The 21,978-nt window shown below is 35.9% G+C and overlaps 1 protein-coding gene across 2 annotated transcripts in view; it reads right to left on the minus strand.

Annotated features, from left to right (window-relative positions):
• Positions 1 to 7,637: 7,637 nt before the first annotated feature.
• The window catches only part of LOC150082224 (uncharacterized), a 236,002-nt gene continuing 221,661 nt past the window's right edge, over positions 7,638 to 21,978 (minus strand). Inside the window, exons 26-27 of one of the 2 annotated variants that reach the window (XM_090380062.1) lie at positions 13,701 to 13,816; positions 7,638 to 8,083 (exon numbers count right to left, since the gene is read on the minus strand). In XM_090380062.1, the coding sequence (XP_090236188.1) occupies positions 7,774 to 8,083; positions 13,701 to 13,816 (426 nt within the window). In that variant the 3' untranslated portion in view covers positions 7,638 to 7,773. The remainder of the gene's footprint in view (positions 8,084 to 13,700; positions 13,817 to 21,978) is intronic. The other variant, XM_090380063.1, reaches the window with a different exon arrangement.

The following is a 21,978-nucleotide window of genomic DNA, read 5'->3' on the forward strand; positions in this document are numbered from 1 at the left end:
CAGAAAAGTCCAATAAACAGGTGACTGCTAATTATTTTTATTGTTTTATGGTTGTGACTTCCAGAATTTTGACTGAACCACGTGGTACCGTCGGAGACAATCATAGGGTAATCTCCAGTGCTGCGGTCTCCTGCCCCGATTAAATGGCATGCTGTCCCAATTAAGCGAAGTAAACCATGGCTATTTTCTCGATTGGGTTCTGTTTTTTAAGATTTGCCCCGATTAACTGGTGGCCCAAATAACCGGAATCCACTGTATTATAAAGGTAATATAAAAGAAACAAAGTTTCAAATGAGACCTTTATCACTCCAGAAATTTGAACACAACTACACTTACAGTTTTCACTGATAGATCATAAAACAAATTTGTCTTCAAATACTTTTTTTATAGTATAAACTATTTGTGAGTGGTTGTGTGCAGGGGTGGGTGGAGTTGGGAAATGTGGACTTGGAAATGTTTTTTCAAGGGGTACCTTCAATTTCTTCCTGAACTAAAATTATTTCTAACTGAGTGTGGGAAGCATTTAAGGATCAGAACTCATCATGACTGACAAAAACTGGGAACAGCAGATACTTAAAGTAATGGAAAAAGGGGAGGGGTTACATTTCAAGCAATGTTGTAAAATACAGAAATACTATTTTTAAGCCCTCATGGGTAGCACAGTTGGTAGAATCCCCATCCTCCCACACCAAGTGAAAAAGAACTATAAAAGTTCCTTGCGTCATCAAGTCCTGTTGATGATGCAAGGAACTTTTACGGGCCTTTTTCACAACGTGGCTGAGTTATTGGTCTCAGGCGAGGGTTGCATGCTTTTTTCTCCCAGAAACCTGGGCTTTTCATCCAGTACGCAGAAAATCGACCATAGAACATGCAATTTTACAGACATATTATATACCGAGAAATATGGCCTTAGTCACTGATGCTCATAAAACACTATTACAACAACGACAACTATTTTTAAACAATACAAATAAGAAAAATTAGTCATGAAAATTATACATATAAAAATATACAAATGTTTAACTTACCAGTAATCCCAAAAATATTATATACAGAAATGATTTCTAGAGATAACAGAAATGATTTCTAGATGGAAGAGCAGGATGTAGAGAAGGTGGATATAATGGAGCTTGATGTGGTGAAAATAGAAATCAGCTTTTTGAATTGTGCAATTTAAAACTGCTTATCTTTTCTTTTTAATTTTTATAGAACTCTATAAAGAAATTAGAAGGAAATAGAGCAGCTTCAATTTTACACTCCCAACAACATGCAAATCAGCCTATGAAAACACACTTGTACAGACATAAAACATAATAAACCATGTGAATCAGTGCAATATGACCGAAAGAGTAGATGTGCCAAAAATCTCCAAAGCACAAAAATATGTAATCATTTATCTTTTTGACAATTTTTTTTCAAAATATAAGAATTCAGGGATAATGTAAGAGATAAAGTTTAAAACTTTGCAATTATACATTCAGTAGTTTACTGCTTGAGGCCTATGGATTTAAGGAAACAAGAAATTTCCTGGTGTCCCTGCAGCCAAATCCATTCTTGGTTATGCACTGGTACACATTCCTTTGCAGACTGCTTGAGGAATGCATGCCATTGATTCGCCATCAGTGGCATGCTAATTTTCCATGTTTTTCATGCTTGACAAACTAGTCTTTGTATTGTCTTAGGTTACATTTGATTGTCAATCAATTTTACTTCGAAATTTATTATGGATATACATACATATTACAGTATCAGGTGTTATATTTCACTATTAAATTAAATATTACTTAAGTAGATATGCTTTTTATTCTTCTGTGTCATTTTATTATGTCCTACACAAAAAATTTTAATGTAAGAATTGGGCTCAAATTATGTAATGGAAGTCACTGGGAAAATAAGTTTTCATTTGATGAAAGACTTCTTAGGAATGCATTGCTTTCATTAACATTTGGGATTGTTTGTTTGTTATTTGGTTTTTAGGAGCATTAGCAACTAAGGCCATATTGCTCCGAGGATATGCGGTGGTCAATCCCTGACCTTTCTGCATCCTCCGTATTTGGCGGTCACGGGCTCGAACCCCGGTCTAATCAAGAAGCGTGTGCTACGCACTGCTGCTCCTGCCCACCTGGCTATGGAGGCATCTAACATTTGGGATAACTGTATATATAACTAAGACTACTATTTGAAATACAAATTTAAAATACTGTAATTTGTACAGAAAGAGTGAATTCTAATGATAAAATTTCATTCTCAGTGCATTTTTCTCCTCAGATAATTCTGACATATTGTACAAGGGTGATTCAAAAAGTAACAGAAATTTTATCATAAGAGGAACAAAATCTGCAAAAACTCATTTTCTACATATCTAGCCAGGCTTGTGCTCTTTCAATCATTTAATTATTGTCCTGAAATTTGTGCTTTACGATGTCTTTTGAATTTTTGAACCCACTACCATTTGTAAACTTTCTTTCTGGTAAAAAAAATCTTTCATTATGCTGTTGCTGCTTCATTCTTTTAAATTTATAAAGGTTGTACTCCTTTAGCATTTAAACAACAAATTACTGAATATTACTTGACCTTGATACAATATTCTTTATTAACTATTCATGTTACACGTTTGCAATTTAAAAATTGTTATTAGATGCTTAATTTGAAATGAAATAAAGTAAATGCTTTTTAACTATATATATTTAGTATAAATCAATTGAGATTACTTTTTGTATCACCTTTGTATTTGCATATTTTTGGCTCTTTCTTGGGATAATCTAAGAAGAAATGACAATAACAAAGATGAATATTTTTGTGAAATGTGAACTGTAAATGAGAAATGCTGAAAACACCAAAAGGTTTTTAATTGTATTTCCCATAAAAAACATAAAATACCATCTTAAATAAAGAAGTACTTTTATAAATCTATGTATTTTATAGAACTACCCAAAGATATCAGGATGCATAAGTTCTATCACGAGTCACTTATGAAATGATAAAGTGCTATTACCTACTATTAACATTTTTGGCACGGCACTTTCAGAATTTCCCGATTTATACTCCACAAGTATACAAAGATATTTAACTTCACATGTAATAACAATAACAGGATGATCTTTTGCATATTAATAAATAATAGGCTGAGCTCATATTAATTATTTATTTAATAGATTATTATTTAATAGCTCAGCCTATTAAATAATAGTTAAATAATATCTTACTAGCAAAACACTATCCACTGTATATTATAAAGGAACCAAGAATCAGAAAATCTTAAAATTTATGGGATAGTACAGGGCTGATCCTAGAATACAAGGGGGTTGGTCCAAGTGTAAGAGTTAATGTTAGGGAAAAGGGCAGGAAAGGGGAGTTAATTCCACCTGTAGATTGAGGAGGAAACCCCCCCCCGACCTTTGTTGGAGTTTGGGGTCTTTTTTCAGTCTGGGGCCTGGGTGCATTGCACTCATTGCTTTCCCCCTTCCTAAGTACCAGCCCTGCAGTAGTAAAACAAGATCTCTCTAAACAGACCTTCATACAATGGATTAACAGTTGCTCAGAAAAAGAGCAGCATTCCCTCCTCCCACCATAAAATATTCACTAATAATTCATACATCTCTTGGATTTCATATATCACCTGACTGCTAAGTAATCGAGATGAAGCTAGCAATGTCAATAAAAGAGCATTTTATTCATGGTGCAATACTATGGAAATTTAAATGGGGGGAAAAAATTGACAGAGTTGCTGCTCAATAAAGCTACTTCCAAAATTAAAGCATTTAAACCTTTTCAAGTGTCTTAAGGCTTATGCATGTATTTGGAGTTTTGAACTGAAGGAGTTCCAATTACATTGATAAACTCTTAAATGTTGTACAGAGTATCTCAACAAAAAAGTTGCACAACCTGACAGGACAAGTTTACAATATATTTTTATATTATGTGACTTTACAAAACCATAATTTATGACATATCACTGTATGCAACATATAATATTTTTATAAACAGGCCATCCATCTTCTCCTTGGGAGCAAAAGTACTTGTATAAAGAGATTGCTTTCATGCACATGGTTCTGGATGAAGAAACAGAAGAATAGTTTCAGTCCAGCTTGGATTTCAGTGTAATTAGATTATACTATAATATTATACAATATTAGGTTATCCTTTTCTTCTTCTTCCAGTCACATAGTTCCCTGAGGAGCTGTTGTGGCCATCAACAAAATCCTCCAACTGCATCGATCATATGCTATACAAGTGGCATCGCAAAATGTCATGCCCAAAAATTCACTGATCCTATCCTGGTCTTCCTTTAACAGCAGTTTTTGGAGTTGGTTTTGTTATGGTCTCTGTGGCATCAGATAATGTAGTGGTATTCCATTGCCTACCACATGGCCGATTTTGAAAGGGGCTGGCTTTAATCATAGGAAGAGTCATCATGCATCCCACGAGATGCTCTTGAAGAGGAAAGGTGACTACAGCAAAGCCCCACTTAGGTTATATACTGACTAAAATTTTGGATTGTGTTCAGTTTTATTCTATAGCTATGAAAAAATACTTATTCAAAGACAACATATATCTAAGATACCAGAAAGTCAAAGTAGGCCCACTGATGTAAAACTTGGTCTTCCCATTTCATCCCCCCCCCCAGCTGTATTTATCCTCTGTAAAAAATGTGGGAACTTCTAATGGGCTTAAGATGATAAATTCCATTATAAAAATTTAATATTATTCCAGTAAATGACTTGACAGAATAATCTACAGCATGGTTTGTGTAACCAACAACATGATCGAACAACAAGGGTTGGTTTTAGTTTTCGGAATCTTGATTCCTTTTTTTTAATATGCAGTTTCTCAGTCTGCCAATTAAAATAAATGTCAATTAAAATTAAAATAATTCATTACACAATATGATGAAATAAGGTTAACATTGCCACCTCTCTGGATCTGACGTAATTCTTCAGGTTTAGGCATATGATGTTTAAGTTTCTGGTTTTGTTGTAGTTCGTAAAATCATAGAGAAAAATTAAAATTTCTATTCCATTTTGTCACAAATATGATATTACTGTATGTTGCTTTATTTTTAGTATGTATATAATTCACAAAACTATTTAATAATTGTATGACATTTACCAGAATGTTTTAAACCAGTGCCAACAGACTCTCCCACTATATGAGCTATTTTAAAAATAAACAAGGTCGTGAGGTCAACTTATCACAATTTTTTAAAATTTATCTGTTTTAAGTAAATTGCATTAAATATAGAAATATTACAATTTTTTTTATTATAAGAACACCTTAGATAAATAGGTACATCAAAATTTGAAGTAAACTTAAAAACTAACTCAGGCAAGTAATAAATGAAATTTCTGGAACTGTTTTCCAGAAAACTATATTTTATTTTTATTTCTATGCTTGATCATTTGCCAACCCCTGTTTTAAATTTTGGTGCTGTCCTAAACTGGAAATTAGCAATATATATAAAAGTAAGTAGTTATCACAAGAGTCTTTTTTTGATAAATGTTTTCCTAATAAATAACATTTGCCAACTTATTATTCTGTTAGAAAGTAATCTAAGAAAATGTATATTGTATGTGAAAAACTTTCAAGATTGCTTCTACTACCCACTCACACCTAGTGATCTCTTGGCCAGAAATTTTGAAAAGGTGGTAACTCTGAACAAGGTGTGAACTTGATTTATAGCAATGCCTGGTAACATTATTATTGCTTTCTTCCAAGAATTTTTGGTTCTGCATAGAGGTTGTTTCCAGACACCTATATGCATATAGTATCTTTTCTAAACTGAAATGAGATCTCGTCACTCACTGTTTATAACATTAAAGGAAATCCTGTTTTTGATATACAGCTATTATTAATAAAATACTGTCCTGCATTTATTTTAGAAGTGCACAAATACTGAATGAATCATTTTTCATGCACCAATAAAAGCAACTGGTTTGTGGACATTAAAAACTCATAAATAATGTATTTGCATAGCTTCACACCAGAAATAATATATTATACAAAGGAATTTTTTTTAGACAAGAGATAATGTTTACTATATATATATTTAAAATTGCTTTTTTTTTTACTACAGATAGAAAATATTAACAACAAATGAGCAGTAATAATAACACAGATAATTTTCTATATATTAAGAACCTTTTGCATTGAGATATTCATTCACTGCATTTAATTTACAATTAAATTATTAGTACTGAATAAAAATGAACAAACAAAATTTTTTCAATGGAGAGAATAGTCTAACACCACAAACAAAGGATATTCAGATCCCTAACAAATAAAAATAAACAAAATAAAAATTTGTTAAGCTCAAAGGATACTAAGGCATATAAATATTATGGGTTGACTGATATGATATTTTTCATGCATTACAAACTGATCTTATTTTGTTAGCCAAAACTAAAGTCATCCTATAACTTTTATGGATTATCTGTAAACTGCACGTGTTGCAAAGGTCAATTTCTGTTTGTTGCATAAGATAAAAATTGGAGTTTCCCCTAAGTAAGACTTCAGTAGTGGGGGAGACCATTTTATATGGTCAAGCAGAATGGTTTCCACACCACCACGCAACAGCACCAGTTATGTGCTAACATTATGCTCAATATCTTTATCCTCTTTCTACTGCAGTTGAACCACAGAGCTTAAGAAATAACGTATTGAAGTCCTAGTCATTCTCCTAAATATATTAAGGTATCTTCTAAACTCCATGTTATATGACATAACACATCATAACTTTAATGCATGTTATTATCATGGCAAAAGAAGGCACAAATACATAGAAATTCTAATAAAGTGGCTATGTTTATACAGTAGTTTTTAAAGTGATCCTATCACTTTCATTATTGTTACTATGTTCATATTGCTGGTAAGAGCAACTGCACTGCTACCTTCGCAAAAGTATTCACCGGAAATTAATTCCATTAACATAAGAGTGATAGGAAGAATGCAAGCTTCCTGCACAGAACAGCCATGGAAATCTGATCACCTATTTAAGACTGGTAATGACAGTATGAACACATTCTGACCAATTTATTATATAGCATGTCTCAAAAATAATTGACTGATGAAACATTTTCCAGCAAGTTTTCTATTCCATATTAAAATAGAAATTAAAGTATAAAGTGGAAGTTGAAAGTGCATAGAATTATTGTTTATGCAACTCTAAGGAGAATAACTCAGCCTTAAACCCCATTCAAACCAGGTTCAATGGAAATTCTAACAATATGATACAATCACAGGAACCACAAGAGTAGCAGAATTAAAAGTTCTCTATTTTGCACTTTTTTTTTTTAAAAAGAAACAGTGATACTTTCAAAATAAACTGATATTATCCAAAAATAAATGGATGATAATTTTTTTCTAAATGGGAATATAAATAATAATTACTGAAGACAACAACACAACAGTACCATATTAATGCCATGTTCACATTATGTCACTCTACAATGTACGTTTTCTTAAATTAACATGTGTAATTTACTATAGAAGCAATTTTTAAAGTGCATAAAAGATGCTAATAGTTAAATTATAAATAAAAAAAATTTAATTCAGAAAACTGAACAAATTAAAATTACTCTTAAATTTCAATGACCTGTAAATAAAAAAAAGAGTAAATTAAAGGTAGACAGATAACAACTTCAGAATATTTTTTACTATAATCGTGCAATATTCCCTCATAATTAAGTTACTGATCACACCAAACATTAAAATATCAACATTCTTCAGCAACTAGAAATGGCTTTTTGGCACTACAAAATTTATACAAAAAATTTCTCAGCTTTCTTTCTTGATTATCCTTTTTAACAACTTTTGGTAGTCTTCTTTTGACATTTCCTTATTCTCACTCACATCTAAAGAACCTCGTTTACGTCTTCTCCTGAATTCATCCTGGCTAGTTGCTTCAATACAGAGAACTATGAAATTGTTGTTGCATGAATACTTTTCCTGATCAAGAAGTTTATTCCTTAAAAGGGAACTTGCTAATCCAACTTTGGCCATACTATCAGAGTGCCAAGCATCACAATACGCTTCCATTTCTCGAATTCCCAGTTTGTCTGAGCCATGCCATACCAGTTTTTGTGGCCTGAAAATGTTAAAATACAAATTAAATTAAATACTAATTTGTTTTGTTTGAACAAGAATAAAATGATTCATTATTACCTTGAGTTTGTCTTGTTTAATTACACAAATTTTTCTCCCTAACATTTGAATGTAAAAATTAAATTTTATTTGCTCCTAATAATTTTCATATATCATGACTGTATTCAAATACAGTTTTTTCATTTCTATTTCAGACTCACTTGTCTGATAGCACTCTCTCTCTCTCTCTCTCTCTCTCTCTCTCTCTCTCTCTCTCTCTCTCTCTCCCCCCCCCCATTTGCCTTCTCGCAGTAGTAAAACAATGAATTCTGCTCCCTTATGTTGGTTAAAAAATGTCACACCAACCACCTGGACCCCCAACCATTTTCTCCCCTTCCCCCATAGTGTCAGTATGGTAATTTCACCACTTGTTGCAACATGTTCAACTATGTGATTGTTGGCATTCAGCCATACCAAATTTTTATATAAGAAGAAGGATGTTGTACAATGAACAATGTTATAAGAAGAAGGATGGTTTACTTTCATATACTTAATTTCTTTTTACTCTCTTCTATTCTTAATTGTTATGGAAATTATTATAGTCACAATAAAGAAGCAGAAATAATCTTATTCAAATGAAATGTGAGTGTAAAATGTCAGTGTAAAATGTTGACTTGTGTATTACAATATCATTCTTATGCAAAGACAGAGTATCATAATGCAGCAAAAGCAGAACATTATATTTTTACATTCCTATATGGCTAATCTGCTAGGTTTCTCTTGCAGGTTCACACTTGTTCACCTGTCAGATTGGAGTGCTGGAAATATCAAGCGATAGCAAGTTAAAAGTATATGAAAAATTAAAGTTTGTCCTTGGATATTCTGGAGTCATAACCTTGTCCTTGCTAGGGAAGGCTCTATAAAATGGATTGTAGTTAGTTAGTTATTTGGTTTTTAGGAGCATTAGCAACTAAGGCCATATTGCCCCAGGAAATGCGGTGGTCCTTCCCTGACCTTTCCGCATCCTCCGTATTTGGTGGTGACGGGTTCGAACCCCAGTCTAATCAAGAAGCGTGTGCTACGCACTGCTGCTCCTTCCCACCTGGCTACGGAGGCGCCTTAATGGATTGTATTGGAGAAGAAAAGGATGGGAGGTGGGGGTTGAAATCTATATGTTATTTTGATTATAATTTAAAAAGTGGAGTTAGAAAGCTTATTGCTAAATAGTTGCATAAATGATGATAGAATTTAGGAGAGAAATATCACTCTTTGTTTTTGAATTCTCTAATTACTTGGAGTACAGAAAAATGCCAATCCAAAACTTATGAAACAAGGAAACTTAGCATTAGCATTAGTAGAGGCATTTGATGCAAGAAAGCAAGCTTATGCAGCATCAGCCAAAAAAAAAATAATAAAGTAAAATAAATAAATAAAAAATAACCATTTCCACTTCACCCCTCTGTTCGTTCAAAATACCTGTCCAGCTGAGCCTTAAACTTATTTAGGCTATCAACTTCCACGACAAGGGATGGAAGTCTGTTCCATCTACCAACCACTCGCTGGCTAAAGGCAACTTTCCGCACAACTATCCTACATCTGTCTTTCCTCAATTTGAATTTATGCCCTCTCAGGTGATTATTCTGAGCAAGAGGGAGAATCCCGTCAGCATTGAGCATGCTCAAACCATTCAAGACTTTGTACACCTCTATCAGATCACCTCGCTGGTGCCTAGTCTCCAGACACTGTAATTCGCAAAACTTAAGCCTTTCTTCGTAAGAGCAACCCCTTTGTTCCATTCACTAATCTTGTTGCCCTTCTCTGTACTCGTTCCAGCAGTTCTACATCCTTCTTGAAATGAGGCCTCCAGGCCTGTATACAGTACTCTAGGTGTGGCCTGACCATTGCCTTATACAAGGGAATAATCACCTCCTTATCCCTGCTAGAAAAATTCCTATATATCATTCACAATACACCATGAGCTACTCTTGCAGCCCATCTGCACTGCTCAGAGAACTTCATATCTGCCTGCACCACCACCCCCAGGTCCCTTCCATTCTCTACCACTGTCAGTGTAGTACCACAGAGTTGATACATTGCTCTGGGGTTGCTGTTTCCCATATGTAGTACTTTACATTTGTCAATGTTAAACTTCATTTGCCACCTCTCAGCCCATCTGCTCAACCTTTCCAGATCCTGTTGCAGCAGCATAGTGTCAGTAGTGTCCTTGACAACCCTGCCAACCTTCGTATCGTCTGCAAACATGGACATTAAGATTGATATACCATCATCAATATCATTTATAAATACAGAAAACAAGAAAGGACCCAATACTGAACCCTGAGGGACTCCACTAATAACATTAGTCCATGATGAGCAGTGTCCATTGATTACCACTCTCTGTCTTCTCCCCCTCAACCACCCCTTTATCCATAGCAGCAATTTGCCTCCAATGCCACACTGCTCCAATTTGTGCAGCAGTCTTCCATGTGCAACAGTATCAAAAGCCTTTCTAAGATCCAAGTATATAATATCAAAGTTATTCCCTGCATCCAGTTCTTTTGTGACTGCATCATAGTATCCAATCAAATTGGTCAGGCAAGACTTTCCCTTAACAAAACCATGCTGTGTCCAAGCTATAACTGAAGTCTTGTCTAGATGATCCTGCAGTGCTTCTTTAACCAGTGCCTCCATTAATTTTCCGGGAACAGAAGTTAAACTCACAGGTCTATAATTACTTGTGTCAGCCTTTGATCCTCCCTTGTGAATTGGGGTCACATTTGCACATCTCCAGTCCATGGGTACCTCCCCTGAGTCCAAGGAAGCTCTCATAATTATGGCTAAGGGTTTGCTTACTTCCTTTGCTGCCTCCTTTAATATAACTGGATAGATCCCATCCACCCCAGGTGCCTTTCTCGTGTTTATCTTCAAGAATTTCTCCTCCACTTTACTCTCAGTTATTACAAGATTCTCTAGCTTACTGCTAGAGTTGAATACACCTCTGGCATACCCCTCGCTGAATAACTCCTCATGTGTGAATGTCGATGCAAAATATTCATTTAGTTTGTTAGCTACCTGAGCAGGGTCATCAACAGTTGACCCATCGATATCAAGTGGACCAATCTGATTCATCCCCTTCCTTCTAGAGTTTACATAAGTAAAGAACTCTTTGCTGTTTTTCTTCGCACCCCTGCCAAGGATCTCTCGTAATCTGCCTTCGCCTGCCTAACCTCCTTTGTAACTTGGTTACAGATCAACTTGTATCTATCATAGGCTTCTGTGTCACGTGTTAATTTCTATGTATCCCATGCATTTTTCTTCTCTGCCATATGCCTCATTAGTTCATCTGACATCCATTTAGGCCTAAACCTTGAACAATATTTCTTAGTTGGTATGTAAAGCCTAGTAGCTTCCAAGATAAGTTCTTTGAATGCTTCCCATTTTGAATTTGCTGTTGGTAACATCATCAACTGATCCCACTGTATAGAATTTAAATACTGTCTCAGTCCATCGTAGTCGCCTTTATGAAAGCAATACCCCTTCCCTTTACCCCTAATGGTAGTTACCTCTTTGAGTAACTCCCACTTCAGAACACTGTGATCACTGCCACCTAGTGGTTCATTTATCTGCAGATTCTTAATGCATGAAGAATCGCTACTGATAATCAAATCAAGAGTATTACTCCCTCTAGTTTCGTCCCGAACATGCTGATGTAGAAAACAATCATCCAATAAATCCACAAAAGCCTTGCTAGTGTGTGAGTGACCAGCCCCCAAATTCCAGTCAATATCTGGGAAATTAAAATCCCCCATTATAAGACTCTCTGATTTACTGGCCCACTCTATTTCTCTGTACAGTTCCTTATTATACTCATCAGAGTCATTAGGCCTATAGCACACTCCTATTCTCAATTTTGATCTCCCAATGCTTATGTCACACCAAACTTTAGTGTATTCATGGGCTTTTTGAAAACATAATAGCCATCCAGTTCATAAAGGATCTGGAAATTGTAGATGATGTTGGAAGATATAAGATGTGGGGGGGGGGCATTATTTTACTTTTATGCTACTCAACAGTAAAACCGAGATTTAACAGAATATATGAGAACAAGACCTGGTTGCTAAATCAGTTAAGTTCAAAATAAACATATATCATCACCAACATGTTGTTATACTTTAATTTACTGCACTGTGGAGTAGAAGAGCTTGAAATTTTGACATATTATATAGTAGCAGTGTTAACTCTGACTGAAGCTCATTCAGAGTCTGAAACTCTCCGGTATCCTTGCTGAGATTCAGATCTGAGGTTTCAGATTTTAATTCCTGGCATGCTCACCTATTGACATCTGAATATCTACAATGTTTTGATAGTTGTCTGAAAATATCAGGAGGTAACCCTGTTTTAATATTAAATTCCAATTAATAGCTTCTGCACAATTGACTGCAGCAACAATAGGATCCACTGTAGGAACCCCAAAGACAATTTCCCACAGTGGACCCCCAAAACATATACTTAAAAAGTTTACTAATTGTTCAGCAATTAAGTCTATTAGGCAGATGGCTTTGTAACTTTACAAGAAAATTCAATAAACTAAATGTATTTATGACATGGGTACAGTGTTTCCTTAACTTAAAAACTTCTTAGTAGCTTTCCATTGATTTAACTTTTGATAAGTCTTTAACCAAGCATGAATAGTTTATATCACAGATGGTTTATATCGACTTAGTGAAAATAATTTAGGTTTAATTAGGAATATTGCATTTTTTTTTGAGTTACAAATAGAAAGTAAAGAAAATAATTCTTTCACTTCTTTTGAGGGACAAATAGCCAAATAAAGTTTAAAATTTACAAATTACACAAATTTGCAGTAAATTTCTGATTTATATAATTACTACATAATGTTGTTGTTCTGTGTAGTAATTATATAAATCAGAAACTACACAGTGTTGTTCTGTGTAGTTTCTTTAAAAGTTAGTAAAAATACATTTCTTATTCCCAAAAGCCAGATCATTAGTCAACATATAGCTTATAGTGGTATTAGACTGAAACAATAGTCTGCACATGGAGTTTAGGCTTTAAACACAAGCATGGCTGGCTACTGTATGTAGCCTTGCATTTCACAGGAACCTCACAACATGTTAAAATGTAAATCAAACATTGCCTTCAAAATCCAAAGAGGAATCATACTGATTTCTTCTTCTGAGCTTAGTGCAAGTCAAAACTACTTCTGGGAACAGCAACAATGTAAAAATGATAAAGTGAATATGGTTATGACAAATGGTATAAAAATAAAATCAAATTATTCTTCTACAACAAAATGAATACCACCTGGTATTGTGATAAATTTGTCATCTCCTTGTATCATTAATATTATGTAAAACATTTAAAAATAACCTAAGTAGTCAAGTTAGCTTCACTCAAGTAAAGCTCCTATTTATTTTTATCCAAGATACTGAAGATATAAATTATGGAATGTTTATAAAGAATATCATCGTAGCTCTGATTTGAAATTCATATCAAAATAAAAAAGAAATGATTTCTACAGTAAACTATTTACCTTGGATAATTATATAACATTGTTATAATCACTGCTTTAATAATTCCACATTAAATAATTGACTTACCAAGTATTGTCTGTTAAAACGTTTCTACCATCAAAAGAATATATACGAGGTGGATATGAGAAAGGTGCTCCAGTTCCTGAGAATAGATCCTTCCAAGAATTGAAAAGAACTTCACCCTAATAAATATCATCACATAAATATATAAAATTTAACCCTTTTTCTTACTTAAGTATACTTTCAAGAAAAACAAAGAAACAATAATTGGTTATGATTAATGTTATCTTTACAGCAGTAATGATCAGCTTGGGTTTCACCAATAGCAGATGATAGACTAAAGAGGAAGTCTGGTTTTGTCAACAAATTGCCAAAAAGTGTTGAAACCAGGTTAGTGGGATTACTCAAGTTTAACAAGATGTTTCTCTTCTTTTCTTTTTTGGAAATGGGGGATATAGCTAGACCATTACATCTAGAAATAGACAGTTAAAGGATTATGTACATAGCAGTTTTTTGTATGGTCATGTATATTCAATATCATTTTATTTAATGTGAAAGTGACTAAAAACATCTCATTTGTTCATGCTAATTTGTATTTTTTGTTTCAATTCATGAGTCTGAAGAAATGCTTGCTCACTGAGGACAGCAGTAGGGCCGGATTTATATATAAGCTAAACAAGCTACAGCTTAGGGCCTCATGTTACAAGAGGCCTTGCTCCATCTTAAAAAATCTTTTTTTAATATTGACACAAGTGAACCATAAGAGAGAAGGGCCTCATACATGTTATAGCGTAGGACCACAAGTTTAAATCTGGCCCTGGACAGCAGACATGAGCTTATTCATCTCTAAAGATGATACTAGTAACAAACGGTTTAGTGCATGAAAAAGGAGAAAAACAGGAAAGAAGAATATACTAATTGATAATAAAAGACAATTTTGTAAATGGTTTAACAAGCATCCAGTGTGTGTGTGTGTGTGTGTGTGTGTGTGTGTGTGTGTGTGTGTGTGTGTGTGTGTGTGTGTGTGTGTGTGTGTGTGAGAGAAAATACTGTATAAATGGGGAAAAAGCTTTTTCAAAGAAGCATCCTGAATAAAGTGAAATTAGGTTACTTGTCAACTAAAATGTAATATGTCAGAACTATTGAGTCACTATGCTCTTCTAAAACAACCATCAAGAAAATGTTTTATCTGGAACTTGGTGTTCTTGATGAACAGTACAGAAGGTAATCAAGAAAGGTTTTGGACTCAGATTCTATTCTCTACTAGCAGACATTGAACTTACCAGCAATTAACTGAATAGAAGGGAAATTGACATGAAATATTGATAAGGAGATATCTTAACTGATCAAAATAGATCAGTTAAGCTATCTCATTTTAATTTTGGATAAATGAAATGTAATATTTTTACAAGGAAGTTCAACATCAACAACTGTATTTTAATTTGGGTAGTAATGTCCACCAATCATCCAATTAGATAATTTATAAAGTAACTCACCAGACCAATCTTTAAATTCTCCGAAATTTCACTTCTGTGTAGAGTGAGTAAAGATTTTCAGTACATCACAGAATTTTCAAGTCGCACTGAGTAGTAACAGTTAACATTAGGCCTACACAATACTGTATAGATATTAGCCAGAACTTTGTTAAGCATAAAAGTTTGTTTTAATTAATACTTATCTTTATATTTGCATGTTTCCTTAAAGTGAGGAACAGTTAATAATTCAGGGTAACATTTTTATTGGTATTCAGTGTTAAGTCAATCATAATAAATGTTCAACTACGTATTGCTAAGGTCCTTTCACCCACATAACACTTTTTAAAATAAATCTCCTCATTACTTTTAAAGCTACAGCTTAGGGCCTCACATATTTCACAAACCCTGTATTTCACTGAGGCAATTCAGTAAAAATGAAACTTTTTGACTTTTAAATAGCAAATGTAATTTCTAACCTCACTGAAAGTTAGCGTGCAGTAAATGGTTCACTTGTAGAATTTTAGATCATACAAGTTAATGAATAGTATCTGGCAGATCGGTATTATATCCTCCACAAAAGTATAGTGGTTTTGCTACTTGTCACTCATTTGGTGAAGTTTGATTCCTGTTGATGACTGGAAGAATTTCTAAAGTTCTCTTCAATCGAGTCTGTAGTTAGCTGAACTCAAGTGGAGTGAGTAAAGTCCCCTAATCCATGAGTTATTTCAAGTTTTTTCTTGGCACAACAGGAAAATTGGCTTGTAAATGCTAACTTATACAAACATGGCATTCGTGGACTAAAGTTATTAGTGCAGTCCCTCAAGGTTCAGTGTTGGGTCCATTTTTGTTTTCTGTATTTATAAATTAGCATTAGCATTAGCATTAGTAGAGGCATTTGATGCAAGAAAGCAAGCTTATGCAGCATCAGCCAAAAAAAAAAAAAAAAACCCACTTCCACTTCACCCCTCTGTTCGTTCAAAATACCTGTCCAGCTGAGCCTTAAACTTATTTAGGCTATCAACCTCCACCACAAGGGATGGCAGTCTGTTCCACCAACCAACCACCCGCTGGCTAAAGGCAAATTTCCGCACGTCTATCCTACATCTGTCTTTCCTCAATTTGAATTTATGCCCTCTCAGGTGATTTTTCTGAGCTAGAGGAAGAATCCCATCAGCATTGAGCATGCTTAAACCATTCAAGGCTTTATACACCTCTATCAGATCACCTCGCTGGTGCCTAGTCTCCAGACACTGTAATTTGCAAAACTTAAGCCTTTCTTCGTAAGAGCACCCCTTTGTTCCATTCACTAATCTTGTTGCCCTTCTCTGTACTCGTTCCAGCAGCTCTACATCCTTCTTGAAATGAGGCCTCCAGACCTGTATACAGTACTCTAGGTGTGGCCTGACCATTGCCTTATACAATGGAATAATCACCTCCTTATCCCTGCTGGAAAAATTCCTGTATATCATTGACAATACTCCATGAGCTACTCTTGCAGCCCGTCTGCACTGCTCAGAGAACTTCATATCTGCCTGCACAATCACCCCCAAGTCCCTTTCATTCTCTACCACTGTCAGTGTAGTACCACAGAGTTGATACGTTGCTCTGGGGTTGCTGTTTCCCATGTGTAGTACTTTACATTTGTCAATGTTAAACTTCATTTGCCACCTCTCAGCCCATCTGCTCAACCTTTCCAGATCCTGTTGCAGCAGCATAGTGTCAGTAGTGTCCTTGACAACCCTGCCAACCTTTGTATCTTCTGCAAACATGGACATTAAGATTGATATACCATCATCAATATCATTTATAAATACAGAAAACAAGAAAGGACCCAATACTGAACCCTGAGGGACTCCACTAATAACATTAGTCCATGATGAGCAGTGTCCATTGATTACCACTCTCTGTCTTCTCCCCCTCAACCACCCCTTTATCCATAGCAGCAATTTGCCTCCAATGTCACACTGCTCCAATTTGTGCAGCAGTCTTCCATGTGCAACAGTATCAAAAGCCTTTCTAAGATCCAAGTATATAATATCAAAGTTATTCCCTGCATCCAGCTCTTTTGTGACTGCATCATAGTATCCAATCAAGTTGGTCAGGCAAGACTTCCCCTTAACAAAACCATGCTGTGTCTGAGCTATAACTGAAGTCTTGTCTAAATGATCCTGCAGTGCTTCTTTAACCAGTGCCTCCATTAATTTTCCTGGAACAGAAGTTAAGCTCACAGGTCTATAATTACTTGTTTCAGCCTTTGATCCTCCTTTGTGAATTGGGGTCACATTTGCACATTTCCAGTCCATGGGTACCTCCCCTGAGTCCAAGGAAGCTCTCATAACTATGGCTAAGGGTTTGCTTACTTCCTTTGCTGCCTCCTTTAATATAACTGGATAGATCCCATCCACCCCGGGTGCCTTTCTTGTGTTTATCTTCAACAGTTTCTCCTCCACTTTACTCCCAGTTATTTCAAGATTCTGTAGCTTACTGCTAGAGTTGAATACACCTCTGGCATTCCCCTTGCTGAATAACTCCTCATGTGTGAATGTCGATGCAAAATATTCATTTAGTTTGTTAGCTACCTGAGCAGGATCATCAACAGTTGACCCATCAATATCAAGTGGACCAATCTGATTCATCCCCTTCCTTCTAGAGTTTACATAAGTAAAGAACTCTTTGCTGTTTTTCTTTGCATCCCTTGCCAAGGATTTCTCGTAATCTGCCTTCGCCTGCCTAACCTCCTTTGTAACTTGGTTGCATATCAACTTGTATCTATCATAGGCTTCTGTGTCATGTGTTAATTTGTAAGTATCCCATGCATTTTTCTTCTCTGCCATATGCCTCATTAGTTCATCTGACATCCATTTTGGCCTAAACCTTGAACAATATTTCTTAGTTGGTATGTAAAGCCTAGTAGCTTCCAAGATAAGTTCTTTGAATGCTTCCCATTTTGAATTTGCTGTTGGTAACATCATCAGTTGGTCCCACTGTATAGAATTTAAATACTGTCTCAGTCCATCGTAGTCGCCTTTACGGAAGCAATAACCCTTCCCTTTACCCCTAATGGTAGTTACCTCTTTGAGTAAATCCCACTTCAGCACACTGTGATCACTGCCACCTAGTGGTTCATTTATCTGCAGATTCTTAATGCATGAAGAATCACTGCTGATAATCAAATCAAGAGTATTACTCCCTCTAGTTGCCTCCCGAACATGCTGATGTAGAAAACAATCATCTAATAAATCCACAAAAGCCCTGCTAGTGTGTGAGTAACCAGCCCCCAAATTCCAGTCAATATCTGGGAAATTAAAATCTCCCATTATAAGACTCTCTGATTTACTGGCCCACTCTATTTCCCTGTACAGTTCCTTATTATACTCATCAGAGTCGTTAGGCCTATAGCACACTCCTACTCTCAATTTTGATCTCCCAATGCTTATGTCACACCAAACTGACTCAACACTGCACTGTCCAGCGATGTCGACTGGCTTCACTTCCTTGGTTTTTATGTGTTTCTTAACTAATAGCATAACCCCTCCCCCCTTCCTATCCTGTCTATCCTTTCTGTAGACGTTGTACTCCCCAAATTGCAGTTCTGCATCCCTTATATCTGTGTGACACCACGTCTCTGATATCCCAACAATATCTGCCTTTGATGTTTTGAGCAATACCTCAAATTCATCAAATTTATTTACTAAACTCCTAGCATTGGTGTACACGCAAGTATACCTGCACCTGTTTCTGTTCTTAGCTACCCTAACACAACCCATGTGTTTACTTGTACCGCAATGGCTCCCAGCAGTCTCTGAAATACCATGCATCTTGTTTTTCAGGCTTCTGCTCATTCTAATAGAAGCAGTGCAAGAATCTCTTTCACCTCTGCCAGTGGCTACTGTCAATCTATTGGTCTTTGTCTCCCCCCAAGCTAGCAGTTTTCCGACCCACCTAACACTGCCTCGATAGCATCAGCAAATATTCTTGTGTATAAATGATATTGATGATAGTATATCAGGCTTAATATCCAAGTTTGCAGACAATATGAACGTTGGCAGTGTTGTAAATGACACTAAAGACAGTACACTGCTGCAACAGGATCTAGAAAAGTTGAGCAGATGGGCTGAGAGGTGGCAAATAAAGTTTAACAAATGTAAAGTACTACATATGGGAAGCAGTAATCCCACAGTAACATATCAACTCTGTAATACCACACTGACAGTGGTAGAAAAAGAACAGGACCTGGGGGTAATTTTGCAGGCAGATATGAAGTTTTCTGAGCAGTGCAGACGGTCTGCAAGAGTTGCTCATGGTGCCTTGTCAATGATATACAGGAATTTTTCTAGCAGGAATAAGGAGGTGATTATCCCCTTGTATAAGGCAATGGTCAGGCCACACCTTAGGTACTGTATACAGGTCTGGAGGCCTCATTTTAAGAAGGATGTAGAGCTGTTGGAACGGGTACAGAGAAGGGCAACAAGATTAGTGAATGGAACAAAGGGTTGCTCTTACAAAGAAAGGCTTAAGTTTTGCGAATTACAGTGTCTGGAGACTAGGCACCTGCGAGGTGATCTGATTGAGGTGTATAAAGCCTTGAATGGTTTGAGCATGCTCAATGCTGATGGGATTCTTCCTCTTACTCAGAATAATCACCTGAGAGGGCATAAATTCAAACTGAGGAAAGACAGTTGTAGGGTAGATGTGCGGAAGTTTGCCTTTAGCCAGCGGATGGTTGATTGCTGGAACAAACTTCCATCTGTCAGTACAGAAGGTGATAGCTTAAATAGATTCAAGGCAGAACTTGACAAACATTTGGAGCGAGTGGATAGGTGAAATAAGGGTCTTTTTTTTTTTTTTTTGGCTGATGCTATATAAGTTTGCTTTCTTGCATCATGTGCCTTTGCTAATGCTAGTAGTGGCAAATGATGCAAGAAAGCAAGCTTATACAGCATCAGCAAAAAAAAAAAAAAATAAATAAATAAACTTCCTGCATCAACTGTATATCCCTCCAATAGTTTTCTTCCATAAATTTATTTAAACTATCTGCTTCCATAACAACAGATGGAAGTTTGTTCCGATGATCAACCATTGACTGGCTCAAGATAACTTCTGCACATGTATTTTGCAACCATCCTTCCTTAATTTGAATTTATGTTGTTGTTGTTGTTATTTGGTTTTTAAGAGCATTAGCAACTAAGGCCATATTGCTCCGGTGCGGTGGTCATTCCCTGACCTTTCCGCATGCTCCAGATTTGGTGGTGACGGGCTCGAACCCCGGTCTAATCAAGAAGCATGTGCTACGCACTGCTGCTCCTTCCCACCTGGCTACGGAGGTGCCTAATTTGAATTTATGCTCCCTTATGTGCATAGTCAAAACTGAAGGAAGAATCCCATCAGCACTGAGCTGGTTCAATCCATTCAAACCCTTAAACACCGCAATCAGATTTCCTCATAGGTGCCTAGTCTCCAGATGCTGCAATTTGCAGAACTGAAGCCTTTCTTGGCAAGATTATCCTTTTGTTCACCTCACCAAGCTCATGGCAAATCTCTGTACCCATTCCAACAGCTCTACATCCTACCTAAAATGAGGACTCCAGGCCTTTGTGGAGTATTCAAGATGTAGCTTAACTATTGCTTTATACAAAGGGATAATCAGCTCCTTATCCCTTTTAGCAAAATTGCTGTATATCATTGACAAAATCGATTGAGCATCCTGGCAGTCTGTCTGCTCTGTTCAAGGAACTTCATATCTGACTGCACAATTACCCCCAGGTCTTTTTCATTTTCCACTAAGCTGAGCATAGTACAGCACAGTTGGTATGTTAATCTGGGATTACTGCTCCCCATATACAGTCCCATTAATTTGTCTCTCTCTCATAATTATGGCTAAAAGTTTGCTTACCTCCTTTGCTGCCTCCCTTAATATAATTGGGTATATCCCATCCACCCCAGGTGCCTTTTTTATGTTTAACTTCAACAATTTCTCATCCACTTTCCTCTCAGTTATCACAAAATCGTTTAGCTCCCTGTTAGAGTTTGATAAACTTCTGGCATCCCCTCCTTAAAGAATTCCTTATGAGTGAATGTAGATGCAAAATACCTATTCAGCCTGTCAGCATCCTGAGCAGGACCATCAACAGTTAAACCACTGACATCAAGTGGACCAACATGATTCAGCCCCTTCCTTCTACTATAAATAAAAGTAAAGAAGTCTTTCCTGTTTTTCTTTGCATACTTTGCCAGAGACTTCTCATAATCTGCTTTGGCTTGCCTAATGTCCTTTGTGACTTGATTGAAGACTACTTGATATCTACCATACGCTTCTGTATCACCTGATAATTTATATGCATTCTATGCATTTTTATACTCTACCATGAGTTTCATTAGTTCATCTGAAACGTCCAAACCTTGAATTGTATCTCTTAGTTGAAATGAAAAGCTTAGTAGCTTTTATGATTGTCTCCTTGAATGCTTTCTATTTAGAATTTGCTGTTGGTACCAACCTTAGTTGATCACACTGTATAAAATTTAAAAACCATTTAAGAGCACTCTCCTTTACAAAGGCAAACACTTACCCCCTTACCCTTTACCGCAGTTATTTCTTTAGCATTAGTAAAGGAATATGATGCAAGAAAGCAAGCTTATGCAGCATCAGCCAAAAAAAAAAAAAAAAAACCACTCCCATTTCATCCCTCCGTTCATTTGAAATACCTGTCCAGCTGAGCCTTAAATTTATTTAGGCTATCAACTTCCACAACAAGCGATGAAAGCCTGTTCCACCAACCAACTACCTGCTGGCTAAAGCCAAATTTCTGCACATCTATCCTACCTCTGTCTTTCCTCAATTTCAATTTATGCCCTCTCAGGTGATTATTCTG

Source organism: Mastigoproctus giganteus, chromosome 8 (genome assembly GCF_048544385.1).
Source record: "Mastigoproctus giganteus isolate SK-2022 chromosome 8, ASM4854438v1, whole genome shotgun sequence".
Classification (NCBI taxonomy): Eukaryota; Metazoa; Arthropoda; class Arachnida; order Uropygi; family Thelyphonidae; genus Mastigoproctus; species Mastigoproctus giganteus.